This window comes from Globicephala melas, chromosome 6 (genome assembly GCF_963455315.2).
Source record: "Globicephala melas chromosome 6, mGloMel1.2, whole genome shotgun sequence".
NCBI classification, from domain to species: domain Eukaryota; kingdom Metazoa; phylum Chordata; class Mammalia; order Artiodactyla; family Delphinidae; genus Globicephala; species Globicephala melas.
This window is the reverse complement of record NC_083319.1, coordinates 6,128,285-6,146,164: the sequence shown is the minus strand read 5'-3', so window position 1 is coordinate 6,146,164 and position 17,880 is coordinate 6,128,285. Positions and strand designations below refer to the sequence as shown.

Genomic DNA, 17,880 nt, shown 5'->3' with positions numbered 1-17,880 from the left:
CAGGCAAATGTTCATTTCTATCCTTCCTTTATCTGACCTACAATATATTTTTCACCTGGTTAGATATTCTCACTATGCACTAAAGAATAAGATCATTTTTCAAAATTGATTTTTAATTGGGAACTATATTCAATGTCTTGTAATCACCTATAATAGAAAAGTATCTGAAAAAGAATATATATATAATATTCAGTTATATATACATAAAACGGAATCACTTTACTGTACACCTGAAACTAACATAACTTTGTAAATCAACTATACTTCAATTAAAAAAATAAAGGAAATATCTTTAATTGACTGTTAATTATATGAGCAATGCACAAATATATACTACTTGTTTTAAAAAAAACTACCATTATAGGTAAGACTAAAGTCTCTTTTTTTTTTTCATCTTTATTGGAGTATAATTGCTTTACATTTTTGTGTTAGTTTCTGCTGTACAACAAAGTGAATCAGCTATATATATACATATATCCCCATATCCCCTCCCTCCTGAGCCTCCCTCCCACCCTCCCTATCCCACCCCTCTAGGTCATCACAAAGCACTGAGCTGATCTCCCTGTGCTATGTGGCTGCTTCCCACTAGCTATCTATTTTATATTTGGTAGTGTATATATGTCCATGCCACTCTCTCACTTCGTCCCAGCTTCCCCTTCCCCCACTGGGTCCTCAAGTCTGTTCTGTACGTCTGCATCTTTATTCCTGCCCTGCCACTAGGTTCATCAGTACTGTTCTTTTTAGATTCCATATATATGCGTTAGCATACGGTATTTGTTTCTCTCTTTCTGACTTTCTTCACTCTGTATGACAGACTCTAGGTCCATCCACCTCATTACGAATAACTCAGTTTCGTTCCTTTTCATGGCTGAGTAATATTCCATGGCATATATATGTGCCACATGTTCTAGGTAAGACTAAAGTCTCTTCTGAGTGCCTGTCCTATAGGCTCCGCCATCTTCTCATCCCTTCCCTCCCCACCCCATCCTTCCCCATCGTTCTCCAAAGGTAATCTCTATTATAATTTGCTGCCTCTGCCTTGAGCGTTTTTTTTTTTTTCCTGTGCATTTGTCAGCACATGAATTTATGTGTGTGCAGTACATTTGATTTGCTTTTTACCTAAAGGGATCAGACCGATCATATCTTTCTACTATTTGCTTTTTTTTACTCAATAACACCTCTTTCGATTTACTAATGTCAGTGAGAAAGGAAGAAGGATGGGCATCCTAGGTCTGGAAACTTCAGGACCAAAGACTGCAGCTCACAGACTAGTCATTCCACTGGGACACTTGAATTTGCTGGGCTCACCTTTGCTCTCCCTGTGGCTTATCTGTTTTATCTTTGCAAACAAACCACAGTTGTTCTCTGTCTGAATCACCTGCAAGCCTCAGGTTCTAAAACATGAAAACATCTTTCTCTCCACTCAGTTGGACCAGAGTATCCATCCAACCCAGCCAGTGGGTGGGAGGCTTTCTTTACAAGATTATGAAAAGACAGCTCAGGGTCTGCGGCTACGAGGCCCAGGCCTGTTGTCAGGGCCTCTTTTCTTGAGCCCCAAGTTTTTGGAAGCTGTGATCATCAACAAGAAAAACCAGAAAGACATGTGTCACTGCGAAGCATGGAAAACACACCCGAATATTGCAAAAGCAGCCTGTGATTTGACCCTGGAATCAGACCTTGTCCCAGGCATTGGGGTGAGAAAGGATAACCCACCACCTGGCCTTTAAGACTTTTTGACCCTTGAGGCAATCCCAGCCACTGATTTTGTCTTAGGGATGAAAGGCCCTTAACCAAGAGTGACATTTTGTTGAAAATGCAGCCAGGTTACTTCCTGCTTCCACATGGGGTAGAATTTTCTTTGGAAGTATCACATTTTTCCTGCTTCATGGCAGCCTGGTCTAGTGAAGTAGTCATTGTTTTTCCCCCTGGCTTCCAGGTCCAGAGCTGAGTCAAGCACCAAGCCACAGATAAAATAGACAACGAATGAGAACCTACTGTACAGAACAGGGAATTCTCCTTGATGCACTGTGGTGACCTAAGTGGGAAGAAAATCCAAAAAAGAGGAGATATATGTATAGCTGATTCATTTTGCTTACATTAGAAACTAACACAACATTGGGAAGCAACTATACTTCAATAAAAATTAATTTTAAAATAAATAAATAAATAAAAAACAAACAACAACAAAAAAAGTTAACAAAAACAAAAAACCAAGCCACAGAGCAGAAAACTGGTGTTCCTAAAATGGACATAGAATAGAAGCAGGACACCTATGTGACTGGGAGAGAGAAGCCTACCTACCTGCCTCTCTCTTTTCCAGATACTTCCAGGCTCAACCAGATTCAACACGCACACACACACGCGCGTGCACACACAAACACACACACACACTTTTAACTCTATCCCTAATTTGTGGGACCAAAAGGCTTGAGAATCTCTAGAAATCTCTGTGTAACAAATAGAGCATATGTTCTGATAGAAACTGTTCTTTTCCTTTACAGCAAGCAACTCAGCCTCCGCGCCTAGTTTATTCTTTGCAGTGTTCGTCACTGCTACCACCACCCCTCCAGCCCATTTCTGTCTGCTGACTCATGTCTCTTTCCTGTCACAGATATCAACTGCAGGCTTTCTTTATGGTTTGGTTATCATCTTGTGTTCCTTGCAACTCCTTCCTGGATTTCATTTCCAGCCCCCATCCTAGCTATCTTTTTCCTGATATCATGCCATCTTGGTGAAGATGATTATTGAAGACAAGGGCCTTTCAGAGACCATACCTCAATAATCCATCCACAGGAAGAGCCTTTGTTGGAAGGGTAGATGGATGGATGGATACATGCGTGGATGAATGGTGGATAGACTGATGGATGGTGGATGGATGGATGTATGGATGGATGTATGGATAGATGGTGATAGATGGATGGATGGATGGTGGGTGAATGGGTGGATGGATGGATGGGTGGATGGATGGATGGATGGATGGTTGGAAGGGAGAAAGTTTAATGTAACAATCCCTAGCAGTCATTATTTACTCTCTATGCAGAAGGAAAAGAAACAGTTTCATAGGCAATCAAATGATTTTGTGTTGGTCTAGCCAGGAAGGAAGATAAGTCCATCCAAGTCTTAGCTAAGGATGAGGGAGGATGGATGTGACCAGCGGGGCACATATAATTTACTGAAGTATAGTTGATTTACAATGTTGTGTTAATTTCTTCTGTACAGCAAAGTGACTCCTATATATATATATATATATATATATTCTTTTTCATATTCTTTTCCATTATGGTTTATCACAAGATGTTAAATATAGTTCCCTGAGGGCACATATATTTTTTAATGCTGTCTGAGCATGACCCATTTGAATGCATCCTCTTTCAACCAATCTGTTTCTTCTCCCACACGCTCAAACTGGTTTTGTGTCACCATTTTTAGTGGACAAGAGTTGTTTATTTCCATTGTATCCACTTTTCTTCCGGTAACAGTTATATTTTCCTCCATCCCTTCATTCCCTCTCAATATCTATGGCTCTGAGATCTCTGAGCTCTCAGAATTCTATGGCTGAGATCCATGACTCAACTTCCTCCCGGCAAGATGGCTTATGTAATCTTTTTTCCAACATATTCCTATGAAATTTTCAAACCGAGCAAAATTGAAAGAATTCAATAGTGAACACCCATTTACCCACGCCCTAGTTTCTACTATGAACATTTCACTACATTTGCTTTATCTCATGTCTATCCATCTATCTGTCCCTCCGTCAAGCAATTAATCCATCTTATTTTTGTTGCATTTCAAAGTAAATTGCAGACATCAGTACATTTCCTCCTAAATGTGTATCATTGACTAGAGTACAATATTTGTCTGCATGTTTTTTCTTTCATTATAAAGTTTACATACAATAAAATATGCAAATCTTGACATATGCTGAATTTTGTATATACTGTGTAACCCAAATTCCTATCAATATATAGAGAATGTTCCCTCATGCTCCTTTCCACTCAATCTCCTTCCTCAACTTTCAGAGGCAACTACTGTTCTGATCTTTCCACTTGGGCTGTTTCCAGTTTTAGGCTATTATGAAGCTGCTATGATAATTACCATACAACTTTTTTTATGGACACATATTTTCATTTCTTTTCGGTAAATATGTAGGAGTGGAATTGCTGGGTGAAAGAGTGGGTATATTTTTAATTTATTAAGAAACTTCCACTCTTTTTTTCTAAGTGGCTGTACCATTTTACGCTCCTAAGAACCATGTGTTAGCGTTCTGGTTGTTTCATACTTTGTCAACATTTGATATCTTTTCAGTTTTAGTTTTAGCCATTCTGGTGGGTGTGTAGCGGTTCTAGCTTGCATCTGCTTAATGACTAATAATGTTGAGCACATTTTCTTGTGCTTATTGACCATTTATTCATCTTCCTTTGGAATGTGTCTGAATTTTTTGCCCATTCGAAAAGGTACATGCATTGCAGCACTATATACAGCGAAGACATGGAAACAACCTAAATGTCCACTGACAGATGAATGAATAAAGAAGATGTATATTTATACAAAGGAATATTACTCAGCCATAAAAAAGAATGAAATAATGCCATTTGCAGCAATGTGGATGGACCTAGAGATGATCATACTAAGTGAAGTAAGTCAGAAAGAGAAAGACAAATATCATGATATCACTTATACGTGGAATCTAAAAAAAAATGATACAAATGAATTTATATACAAAACAGAAATAGAGGGACTTCCCTGGTGGCGCAGTGGTTAGGAATCCGCCTGCCAATGCAGGGGACACGGGTTTGATCCCTGGTCCGGGAAGATCCCACATGCCGTGGAGCAAGTAAGCCCGTGTGCCACAACTACTGAAGCCTGCGTGCCTAGAGCCCGTGTTCCGCAACAAGAGAAGCCACTGCAATGAGAAACCCGTGCACCGCAATGAAGAGTAGCCCCCTTGGGCTTCCCTGGTAGCGCAGTGGTTGAGAGTCCGCCTGCCGATGCAGGGGACACGGGTTCGTGCCCCGGTCCGGGAAGGTCCCACATGCCGCGGAGCGGCTGGGCCCGTGAGCCATGGCCGCTGAGCCTGCACGTCCGGAGCCTGTGTTCCGCAACGGGAGAGGCCACAAGAGTGAGAGGCCCGCGTACCGCAAAAAAAAAAAAAGAACGTTCACAATGTTGTGCAACCATCACCACCATCCATTTCCAGAACGTTTTCATCGTTCCAAACTGAAACAGTACCCATTAAACACTAACTCACCATAAATGTACACTTACCATATGATCCAGCCATGCCTAGGTATTTACCCAAGAGAAATAATAGTATATGTCCATAATAAAGACTGATATTCAACTGTATTTATAACAGCCCCAAATTGGAAACTGTCCAACTATCCACCAACAAGTAAATGGATAAACAAATTGTGGTATACCCATTCAACTGAACACTATTCAGCAAGGAAAAGGAGTGAGCTACTGACACACAGCATCCCATGCGTGAATATCAAAATAATTACGTGACGTGAAAGAACTCTGACAAAAGAGTGCGTACCGTGTGCTTTTATTTATATAGAATTCCAGAAAACACAAACTCATCTATAGTGACAGAAAATAGATTGGTGGTTATTTGTGGATGAGGAGGCCAAAGGCGGGGAGGCTGGAGAACGGGGAGGGGTGGGATGGAAAAATTAGAAGGAGGCATGAGGAAACTTCGGGGCTGTGTGCATGTCCATGACTTTGATAGTAATGATGGTTTCTTGGGTGTATATGTAAAGCAGTGTCAAAGTATACACGCTAAGCGTGTGCAGTTTATTGTATACCACAATGTTTTGTTCTTTATTATATATCAAAAGGTATCAATAAAACTGTTGTAAAAAAAATACTGGATGTTAGAAGACAATGAATGATGACTTCAGTGTCCTAAAGGAGAATTAGTTGCAATACCAACTTCTACAACTATCTAAATTGTTAATTGAGACAGCAGAATAAATATTGTTTTGGACAAGTATGGCCCCAGAATATCTACTGCGTGTACCCTCATAGGAACTTACTTGAGGATGTAGCACTACTCTATGAAGAGCAGGGTGGTATGAGGGCAAGACTGGTACTCTTACTCTGATGGTAAGACACAGGGTACCTGTGCCTTAACGTTGCTCTAAGGAATGTCCTTATTCCTCATCAGTGCTGGAGATCCTTAGTAACTCTCCTTTATTTTTAGATTTGATGCTGACATGCTCTTTAGTCTGCATTTGAAATTCCAGTGGATGTTTGACCATAGAAAAGGGGGTCTATGAAAACCTCTAAATGGAGAACACCCCACTCACAAAGAGTTACTGCTATGAATTCGTTCTACCTCAGAGAGAAAGAAAGACAGTGCAGATCCCGCGATAGGAATGCAAGCCTTCCCCAGATTACAAATGACCAGATGTCAAGGATCCTTAGGATAACGCGTACTGGAAATACCCGTACTATATCCTTCAGGGTGAGGGTCTACTATACAACATTCCCCATATTTTGTTCCTCTTATTTCTTTAGAAAATCATATCACTGTTCAGAAATGTTCGCCTTTTCTCCCTGGAGGTGGATTATATTTCTCTGCCATTTGGCCAATTCTTGACCACTGGCTTGTTTTGGTCAATGAAGTGTGAGCAAATGTAATGCATAGCATTTCTGAGGTGAGGCAGGAGCTTTAAAACACAGTCCGTGCTTTACCACACGTTCTCTTCCCTTTGCCTCAGTGACGTTTAATGCTTGAGACAGGCTGCTCTATCAGCTTTGGTTGAAGAGTGAAGGCAACGTGTAGCAGAGGCACAACCTACCAGCGATGTTCACCACGTAGCGTGAACGTTCACGTTCGTGTGAAAAATAACCTTTCTTGTCATCAGCCACTGATATTTTGACGTTTGTTACTCAAGCATAACCTAGACTCTTACAGATAAAATTTCATTTTAGAGTGGCTTCTAGTTGGTAATATCTAAGGAAGCATTTCAATGTCATCAGTAATGTACCTCTAAATCCCAGGGTGGGATGGCTTATTTAGGTGACAGTCTCATATGCAAAGCGAGTCACAACCAGAGTACGTGGATTCTTTTTTAACCTCTGAGAATCTTTTCCTATCGAGTTTGGGCAAAATCATTCTCATTCATTCATTTCAGAAATATTGAGAGCCAGCAAAATGCCAGGCATTTTGTTAGGTACTGGGAACAGCAATGAACAAGGCAGGTGCGGTCCCTGCCTCAACAGAGGTTTCATTCTAGTGGAAAAGACAGACAATAAACAATTACACAGTGATGTAAAAACAGTCACGATAAATGCTAAGATGATGAAGTCTACGGTGTTAGTAGAACATAGAGCACTGGACCTGACTGGGTCTGGGTCATCCTCCTCTTTGATGCCCCCAGAAACAAGTGAGTTGCCCAGAGTTACTCAACAACTAAAAGGGGGAAGAACCAGGACCTCATCCTCTTACTTAGGCATTCTGTGATCTTTGGACCAAACCTTGAACTGTGCCTTATATTTGGGCCAATAACCCTGTTTTCACTCATAGGGAGAGCCAGCCGGAATTTGGATGAACGAACATACTCACCTAAGATTTTTGAAAGTATTCAAAACTCAAGTATCACTGATACTGGGTCAGCAGAACCATCCCTGTTTGGGAAGGTTGATGCCATATCCTTGATTTTTACAAGGATAGCAAATTAAAACACTCAACACACCCAAGCCGGACCACAGATAGATATGTTGGCATGTGTCGGTCCTGCCTCACAATAGCACTTCAACAACAGCAACACCACCAACTATGTGCTTTCCTACATGGCTCGAAACATTTTGTCCAAAAGCGATACTCTCCAATATTGCAATTTTGCCAGATTCTTTTATTTTACCATAATCTAGGAATTAATCCGATTTGGCTTTATTCAATTCAAAATAAGTTTCCTAAGCACCTAGGGATACAGGGGAAAATAAGACTCAGTCTCTGCTCTAAAGGAACTCACAGTCTAGTAGTGAATCTAATGAAGAACTTCTCTTTGATTATTGGCCACTTATTACTCATACTACTTTCCAAAATCTAAAGTTCTCCTATCATGCTGACATGAGAGCTCAAGAGAAGTCACATTGGATTTTACTCCTTTATTTCCCCTTTCTTAGTGCTCATCTTCCTTCATAACTTCAAGATGGGCATAAAATAGTTGACAACATGACTCTCCATTAAATTCGATTCCTTGGCACCATAGAGCTTGGAAATATTAATCATGAGGGCAGTCTTGTTAATCCAAAGAGGGGCACCTCTATTTGGAACTGCCACTGGCAAAATGTGTGTCAAGCCCCTAAGTCTTGTTTCTTGGTGGGGGTGGGGGGTAGTAGCTGTTTGCTCATTTGTAAAATCCACCTCAAAAGCTCAAGTGTGTTCCAGCGTTAAGATTCCTTCCCTTGCTTTGAAATATCTATATCTAGTTACCATCATTTTTAAAAGTTACTTAAGCATTCCAAGAAGCCCTCTTGCAATACTGTTTTGACTCAGCAGGCAGGGAAGCAATGATGGTCCCGTGGTATTTCCTGTATCCCCAGAGTCCCAGAGTTCGTGAAGGAATGTGTAAGAGGACACCGCGCTGGCTTTCCAGTAGAAGCGCCCTTCCTAAGCTGTGTCGCTAGGCAACCCCAGGTGTGGCATTAGCCCATCCATCCTCGAGGAAAGTGATTACGACGCAAGAACTCGGGCCCAGGACTCTGTAAACGTGGGGCACTATTTTATGGTGCTGTTCCTTGCCCTCCAGCCTCCCTCTGGGTCCTCACGGTGCCATTTCAAAGCGCTCAGTCCCAGTATTCCTAATCGATGGTCATTTCTGAGAGGGGCAGCCAGGGTGCCGTCCAGGGAAAGCCAGGTCACTCCTCTCTGGGTTTCCAAACGGTCGACAGCCGGACACCTCGGGACGGACACACACACACACACACACACACACACACACACACACACACACACACACACACACACACACACACACACACACACACACACACACACACACACACACACACACACACACACACACACACGCCTCAAGGGTCTGTCACGACATCATCGACGGCCCTGGACCAAACCGCGTCTGGGAATGGCGGGATCGCAACCTATCCCTCGAAACCAGATGGCAGCCTCGCTCGCAGGGCCCGCCTCCCACTTCCGGCCGGACCGCGGTCACGTGCCCTGACCCCGCCCCGCAGACGCGGCTCCTCTCGCGTCGGCGAGCGTCCCGGCTCCCCTTCCGCCGGAAGTGGGGCGACTTTCCCTTTCCGGCTACGGGTCCCCAAGCGGAGCGGGAGGCCCGACGGGGGAGCCGAGCGGCGGCGGCGGCGGCGGCGGCGGCGGGGGTGGTAATGGCGGAGCTGGTGCAGGGGCAGAGCGCTCCGGTGGGGATGAAGGCCGAGGGCTTCGTGGACGCTCTGCACCGGGTCCGGCAGGTACGGGCGCGGCAGGCTGGTAGGAGCACGGGAGCCTGAGGCGGGGCCGGGTCGGGCCTGATGGGGAGAAGGGGGTCCGGCCTGGGGGCGGGAGGTAACCTGGGCTGACGCCCCAGCTGGGCTCGGCCTTTCCTTGTGGCTCCTGCAGCCGAGAGGAGCCGAGGGATGAGGCGCCACTGGGAGGCCCAGGCCCAGCCTGTCGGGCCGGTCTCCCAGGTGCCTGCAGCCGCTGGGAAAGGATTTGTCCAGGACGCCTGGCCCTATCGCGTCCCCACGCCGGGGCTGGACCCGCAGGGCAGCCAGTGTGGGGTTCTGAGGTTTACGGGGGTTGGGGGCTAGGGGAGCTCACGGCGAGGACCCGGTCTAGACAGAAGGGGGCTGTCTCAGACCCAGTAGCTTTTTAAAACTTGGAAAACATCCTCTTCAGACATTATATTTCGAGGGTGGAGTGGAAGGAATTCGAGGGTATTTTACTTTCGAGGGTGCTCTGGGAGAGGAGAGAAAGAAAGATGTTAGATAGGTGTGGGTGGTCCATAAGACGTAGAAATTCCTTATGGGCAATAGTTTTTCCTCTTTCAGGGAGCATGTGATATGAAGTCATTCCAGCAGTGAAACTTGACCATCTGACAATGTCGTGCATTTTGTCAGAGTTAAATAAACTGATTTTTAAGAGGTTGCAAGCTTCCCTGGAGAATGCATGTGGGACCTGCCAGAAATACTCTTTGGTTTCTGGTATGATGTTTAGAACAGAACATGTCCTTGTATTGTGTGTGAAGCTTACTGAACTTAAGTGTTAGCTCTAACACTTAAATTTCTTCTGCTGAGTGTCTTATACTCATCGTCTCTTCCTATTTAATTGTAGGCATACTAACGGATACTTTAAAAGTTGGGCTATAACTAATTACTGCTTGATTCCTAACAGAAAGCTACAGGACTCATTGTATTAGAAGAAAGCCTCCACTCGGTCGCTTGAAGATATGGTCTTTACACCTCTTTCCAGTATTCCAGGGGAGGGAACCCTACCTGTTTCCCAGATACTGACTTTTCACTGTAATACTGATGCTCCTATAGACATTACATTGGATCCCAGAAGTTTCCAAACCTGTGGTTCTGCCTAAAATTTTATCCGATGACTTGTTACTTACTGCCTAGGCACCAACCAATATATAGCGAGTATCCATCTTACTTAGACTTCAGAGCCAACCAGTGGCTGTAATGGATGAACAGTGCCATCCAGCTCCCCTTCCAGCACTCTGCTTGCCGGCGTGTTACACTGCTCTCCTCTACAGTACAGGGTCCTGAACCTTGTTTCTCACTGGCTACTAATATGTAATGGCTTTCACTCTGTGCTGATGTGTGACAATCACCTTGTCGGCCTCTGTATCCAGGAAGAATTATAGTCACTACCCTAAAGAGCTCAGATCCTCAGTTTGCAGAAGGCCTGTAGTTGAACATAAAATGAATTTTGAACCATTGAGAAGACTTTCTGCTTCTCTTGAGCCAGTGGTTGAACTCATATTCTTGGACAACCTGCTCAAGAGGGAGGGAGACCCTCTGTTAAATGCTGACCTAATGTGGATTGTTGAAGCAGTGGTGTTTACTACTAGCAGAGGAAACTTCACTGGAAATGTTCCCAGCTCTGAAATGCACCATTGACTGGAGCAGTTGTAAGCCCAATGGAGACAGTGCTGTAAGTGTATTACTTCCGAATATTAACAGCTGGAGGGCGATACTATCTCCAAGGATTTGATGGCCTTTAAAAACTAAAGAAAACACAGGTTTGTGGGTAATTTTAGGTTTATTTATAGATTTGCATTGGGCAAGAATTGAATGTTAGAAATCTAAAATATTGTGTACTTATATCAATAGTAAAGCTTACCTCAGAGGGTCTCATATCATTTGGGCATCTGATGATGGTGGTTCTGCCTTGCCATTGTGTACACAGCATGTTGCAGAAATGTGATTTTCCCCCCAGTAACTGGAGATAAAAGACAGTGCATTTCTTTATTTAAATGATTGGAAAGCTTTCTCTCCTCTTAGGTGTCCTCATAAACACCAGGGGCAGTCTGTAAGGCCCTCGTAAGTTTGTCAGGGAGCAGTAAGCTGTCTGGTGCCCAGTTTACCCAGAATATCACAGCAGAGTCTGAGTTGACCCTGATGGGATTTGAACCTGCAGTTTCTATTAAGTCTGATATGTAGAGTCCAGTACCTAATCCACTAAGCTTCTCTCCTGGCATGTTGAAGCCTCCTTTTGTATCCTTTGGACTCTTTCCAACAAAGGGAACCAATTGTTGCTGTTAGATCTCTCTAAGCATGGTATTCCTAGATCTGAAGGGAGTCTCTGAAGATGTCATGTAAAATTTAAAATTTCTGCAGCAGTGTGAAGTCCAGTGAGCTAATAGTGTTTGGCCAAAGGGATAACATAGCCACTTTGTAGGGAAGTACACAAATGTAGAAATGTGATCTGATTCAGTCCCACTGGTGAAGATCTAAAACTGCTGGGTGTTAAAAAAAAAAAAATCATGTCCAGTTCTCTGAAGTCATTGGCTGGTTAGCAAAAATAAAGTGTTTCTTCAGTTCTTCAACTCGTTGTTTAGAGAGCGCAGGATCCTAATAAGAATGGGATTGGACTTAAAGCCAGATTATCCTGTTCTGTGGCCACACTGCACCTCTAAGCTGACTACTGTCTGTCAGGCTTTCAAGGGGACCTCATGGAGATTATGGATGAGTAGATACAAATCTGTTTTGTTTAGCTTTTCTAAAAATATAAGAGTTCCTGGAAAGCCCACTGCTGATAGTTCAGTAGCATCCATCACCAGGTGCACCCATTCGCATGTTAACAGGACGACGTCACACCACAGTGTACTTCACATTCCCAGCAGCCTTCCTTCCACGAGCTGGACCAGCTGCCTGCCAGTCATCACCCAGATAGGCGTTCTCTTATCAAACTGCTAGGGCTTCTTAGGACTTTAAGCTCCTATTTTGACCTAGACCCAGTCATTGCCTCTGCACTGCATAATTCTAGAGTGTTCTATTCACATAAATACAGTGTTAATTGGTACCTCATGGAGTTGGGCATCATGGTGATTCTGCTCTCAAATGATTGTGACCAAGCCACTGAAGAGTCAGTGGAAAGTAACCTTTGACAGATTTTAAGGCCCAGAGCCTACTCTTTACTAGCACTGTATTTTGGAACTGTTTGGTTGGTGTGGGGCCTCGGAAGTTCCACAGTCCTGCAGAAAATGCTTCCCAGTGCTGCTGTTTCACACTTCGAGCCTGAGCAGTAGATGGTTTGGCACGTGTGCTGTATAGAAACACTACATTTCCTTTAAAAGAATGTGTCTCCACCATTTAAAGAAAAGGCCTGTGTTCATTGACTGTTGGGCACTCTTCGAGAGATGCTGCCTTTGCTCACCTCATAGGTGATGTTTGTGCCTCATGGCAGAGCCACATGTGCTGAATGCTCAGTGGCTTTAAGTTTACTCCACTGAGACTGTCTTAGACGTACCCAGTGGTTGAGTAGCTCAGATCATCATTTCACAAGGGACTAACTCCTGGGTGTACATTCCTTTGAACTTTCTCAGACACTTGAAGAAAACCAGTGTCTGCAGGACATCTGTGGGTTGCTCTGTGTCTTTGCTTTGATGGGACCCAGTAGAGTACCCTACAGAGAGCGAGTTCTTGTTTAAAGGTTTTCATGATGTGACTGAGCCCATTCGGGTCACCGCACTTTTTTTTTTTTCTTTCCTGCGGTACGCGGGCCTCTCACTGCTGTGGCCTCTCCCGCCGCGGAGCACAGGCTCCGGACGTGCAGGCTCAGCGGCCATGGCTCACCGGCCCAGCCGCTACGCGGCATGTGGGATCTTCCCAGACTGGGGCACGAACCCGTGTCCCCTGCATCGGCAGGCAGACTCTCAACCACTGCGCCACCAGGGAAGCCCTGGGTCACCGCACTTTAATGAAGCACTGAACTTCATATTTGGTATTGAAAAGTAGATGGTAAATGAACAGTACATTCCACTGTATGCCTCTAACGCTTTTCTGATATTCAGCTGGGACTTCTTTATCTTTCTTTTAAAATCTGATAACCCATGTGTATCATCAAAGTAAGGTTTCTTAAGTCCCAAATAAAAATTTGCATAGACCAGAGTTTTCAGACTGGTGGCTGGAGAAGGCTCAGAGCGGGCCTGCAGGCATGCTTTGTTTGACCACACGCTGCCAACACTTAGAAACTAGAACAATTTCACGTAAAAAGTGAGATTTTTATCTAATACTTGGCCATACTGCTCCCACGTTCTGCGGTGACTTTATTTGGCAGGAGCTGGGTAGCAACTGCCCCTTTGCACGGGGCATTGACTCTTCGAGTTGCCTTTGTTCTCACCACTTTGCTTTTGTTCTGCACTGCCCATCGGGATGCCTAGTCAGCAGCTTTTTTTCCTCATCCTTTTCCAAATTGTGAGCCCATACAATAATTTAAATTTCTAATGGAAAGAGCTCTGGTGGAGAGTTAAGGGATCTGAGTCTCCTGCAAGTAGCTGCATGACCTTGGGCTAGGTTGGCCTTTCCCAGCATTTGATCTACAAGCTGTTCATAGATCTTCCATGGAAAAGGGCTCATGGACAGAGAAGTTTGGGGGATACAGGGTTAAATAAAGGTGAATTGGCTTCTTTACTGCAGGACTTCTCAGAGCCCTTAGTATGCTTCTGTGCATTAAGTCCTACTAGGGTTTGAGATATGCATTGTAAATTTACCCAAGTTCTGTCACTTCATACCCTCTTTTCATAAAACCAAATCACCGTCTGTGGATCAAACTTCAGGAAATATTAAGCTTAGATAATCTCAGTGGTCCCTTCAAGCTCACCAACATTCAGAGCTTCCATCCAGCTAGATCTGAAAAAAGTTTTGGCCATATTATTTTGGTTTTTACTTTCTAATGTGTTGTGTTGCGTGTCTGTTCAAGCTCTCCTCTCCCTAGCTTTGCTGTGCAATTCTTTAACTCTGTTAATCATCCCTCTTGAAAATGTTTTGCATTTAGAGTTTTGTTTAAAGACACTTGAGAAAGAATAGCCAGTACTTTTGGAGGCATGAACTACATTTTTATCCTAGTATCAGGTGATAGCAGATCACTTGCAAGACTGAGTAGTGTTCATGGAAATTGTGATGGGGATTGCCTGCTATTGTTTGAGGATCTGCTGAGTCCAAGGCCTCTTGCTGGATGCCGGGCCAGTGTAAAGATAAATAAGACAAGTTTGTTGCTGGTTTTATCTTACCGTGGAATTAGATCCTCACAACAACCGAGTGAAATAGTCAGGACAAGGGTTATAATTTTCATTTTATATTTGGAAATAATAAGCCAAAGGGAGATAAAGCAGTATTCTCGGAGGCACACAAACAGTTAATATATGTAGTAGTTCTTGGACCCATGTCTTCTGCATTCTAAGAGGGACTCGGTTCCTTTTCAGAGGTAGTTGGGTAGTTTTCCATCTCAATGAGAATTCTGCAGCAGAATCTTCAAAGCATCAAAGGGATGCTGGTGGAATTAGATGGGACATAGGGGAGAAAACTAATGGTCATGTCATCTTGAGGGTCTTTGGAGGGGGGATCCTAGCTGGAACAGTATTTCAGCTTGGAGCCTCAGCTGGTCATCTTAGCATTTTTCCGACAGGCTTCTCCATATTCTCTTTAATTTTAGCAAACGTTTAATGAGTGCTTTCTATGTGCCAAACACATTGCTGTGCATTAGGGAAGTTCTTGAACTTGTTTGGGAGCATAGACCTTTTTAAGACTCTTGAAAACTTTGAACCGCTCCTCAGAAATACTTAAATAGTTTTATGTAATTTCAGGAGCTTCATGAATTCTCTAAAGCTAATCCCTGGAGCTCCCAGTCAAGGAACCTTTGTCCTGGCTGGCTGTACCAAGATGATTGAGACAGGTCCGCACCTCAAAGAGCTCCCTGTAATGGGGAGACAGTATAACCAGCAACTTTCTCAGCGAGGTCACGCTACTTAAAGGTAGTTTGTAAAGTGCTTTGCAGACAGATAAGGGAGTATTTAATTCTCCCCAAATGTGGGTGGCATGAAGTTGTCAGCAAAAGCTACTAAGAAGAGCTGATACCTTATTCGATTGACATATAGAATTCCTTGTTTTGGTTAATGCCAGTTAACAGGGCAGAATCAGCCAGGGCCCCATCTCTAATGACAACAATAGCTACCATTCATTGAGCTTGTGTTGTGCTGGGTGCCAGGCAAGGACTTTCGTATAAGTTCTCTCATTTGATGGTTGCAGAATACCCAAGAGGTAGTATAGTGCAGTGGTTATTAAGGCTTTGGATTCAGTCTATATGAGTTCAAGTTCTGCCAATCACTATCTTAGTGACTTTGGATAAGTTATCTACCATCTTTAAACCTCAGTTTCCTCATCTGTAAAAGGGAGATCATTAATCGTGGCTATATCTATCTATCTATATCTATATAGATAGATACTTTTTTTTTTTTTTGGAATAGCTAACATTAGAAGTTAGGAGGTTACCCTTGGGAGGTGGAGGTGGGTAGTGACTGAAGGGATCGTGAGGCAGCTTCGGGGCTGCTGATTATGTTCTGTTTCTTGATCCGGATGCTAGTTGCACAGGCATTTTAGTACATGAAAATTCAGGCTATCAACTCACCCATGTACTTTTTTTGTATTATTATTTTATTATTTTTTATTATTTTTCAATAGAAGGTTAAACTTAGCAAACATTTCTCGTTCCTTGCCATGTGCCCAGCGTTGTTCTGGGTGCTTTACATTGTTATCTTGGTATCCCCATGGGTACAATTCCAGGCAGACTGGCTCCAGATCCCACAGAATTGAGCTCCTGTCTGAGGTCACCGCGAAGATGAAATGAGGGCACCATCAGGCACTTAGTAAGTGCACAATGAATTTGATACACTGCCGTCTTCATAGTAACCTAGGTAGTGGGTGCAGAGTGAGGACTTGCCTCTGTGCACCGTGGCTCCAGACCTGCCCTCTGAGAGTTGCTCACCCTCAGCCACTGGACTCGACCGCTCTGGCCACATACTGCGTCTTCCTGCTGTGGGGAGTAGAGACTTTCAGTCCAGTCTGTCAATTCGCCAGGGCGGGGCCACCCTGGGTGACTTTAGAGCAGAGGTTCCAGGGAGGCAGGTTGGGTTCCTCCTCCCTAAGTGGTGGTGTGAGCTCTCACCTCTGCTTTAGAATCGACAGTGACTATGTTGAATGACATGGACCCAATCAGCGTGTGGATGACTTGCCGCCATTCAGATAGCTTTGCCTGTTTCCATTTAGTGTAAAGTTTTATTAAATGTGAAGTTGTGGAAATATTCACAGCTTTCTGTTTGGGTTTATAGGGTGAGCTACTCTGATTACAAAACTTAAAGATGTGCCCTGGGAATAAGTAATTGCCATGTTTCCTGACGTTAGTGAATCGTGTACCACCTTTATTATGACTTTTGTCATATCAGTGAACCCTCAGTATTCTATTTACTTTGTATTTTAAAATCATTTTAAATTTAGATTTATTTAAAATATTTTTGAACATTCATCCATGCACCTCCCCGAATTGCTTTGTACTCTTTAGAAAACACTGGTTTAGTTCATCCTTGCATTTTACAGGGAGCGAGACCACTGAAGGTCTTGCCCAAGGTCGTACACCGGAAGAGCCAGCTGGAAAACCAGGACTCCTGACTGATTCCTGGTCCAGTGCTCCGCTCCTCCACATTTCCACTGACTACTGGCAGTGGAGGTTAAATGTCTATGACGTTGATTTATATTTCATCTATTAGCTGTGCTGGAAATAGCATAGGTAGTGAGGTAACCCATTCTTGCTGCCTCCCCCCAGAAAGGGGGGAAAGTGAATCAAGTAGCAGAAAATCGGTAGCAGCGTCCCCTCAAGGTCTTGCTTTCAGATAAGCAGTGGAGTGGCCTTGGTTTTCCTGGAATATCGTGGCTTCTGTGACTATTTTCTGGCCTACACCATTATTAACTGAAAATGTACCTCACTTCCCTTAAGCAGCTACTGTTCAGAATGGTCAGTTATGGACGTGAGGAATTACTTGACTTCTGTGTACTGGAAATCATTAGGTTTTAAGTCCTCGGGAAGTGACTATGTTTAAGAAAGTATTAGGTGGAGGAAAGAGAGTTAGCCTAGTGCTGTGGTCAGTAGCATGGACTCTGGAGTCAGGCAGGCCTGGGCTTCAATGCTGTTTCTGCCATTTATAAGATGTGTGACTTTGGGCAGGTCACTCAGCCTCTCTGAGCTTCACTTTTCCTTGTCCTAAAGTGAAAATAATACTACTAACCTCCTAAAGAATCATCATGAGGAATAAATGAGATAGCATCTTTAAAATGTTCTTAGCAGAGTGCCTACACATAGTAAGCACTCATTGAATTTTTTTTTTTTTTTTTTTTTTTTACTCATTG

At 43.6% G+C, this 17,880-nt stretch overlaps 1 protein-coding gene across 6 annotated transcripts in view; it reads left to right on the top strand.

Moving 5' to 3' along the window:
* Positions 1-9,289: 9,289 nt before the first annotated feature.
* FUBP3 (far upstream element binding protein 3) overlaps positions 9,290-17,880 on the top strand; it is a 49,400-nt gene continuing 40,809 nt past the window's right edge. For 3 of the 6 annotated variants that reach the window (XM_030838553.2, XM_060300301.1, XM_030838552.2), the window contains exon 1: positions 9,290-9,444. In XM_030838553.2, the coding sequence (XP_030694413.1) occupies positions 9,361-9,444 (84 nt within the window). In that variant the 5' untranslated portion in view covers positions 9,290-9,360. Of the gene's footprint in view, positions 9,445-10,023; positions 10,177-10,366; positions 11,223-17,880 lie in introns of those variants that run through there. The other 3 variants (XM_060300298.1, XM_060300300.2, XM_070045670.1) reach the window with 3 other exon arrangements.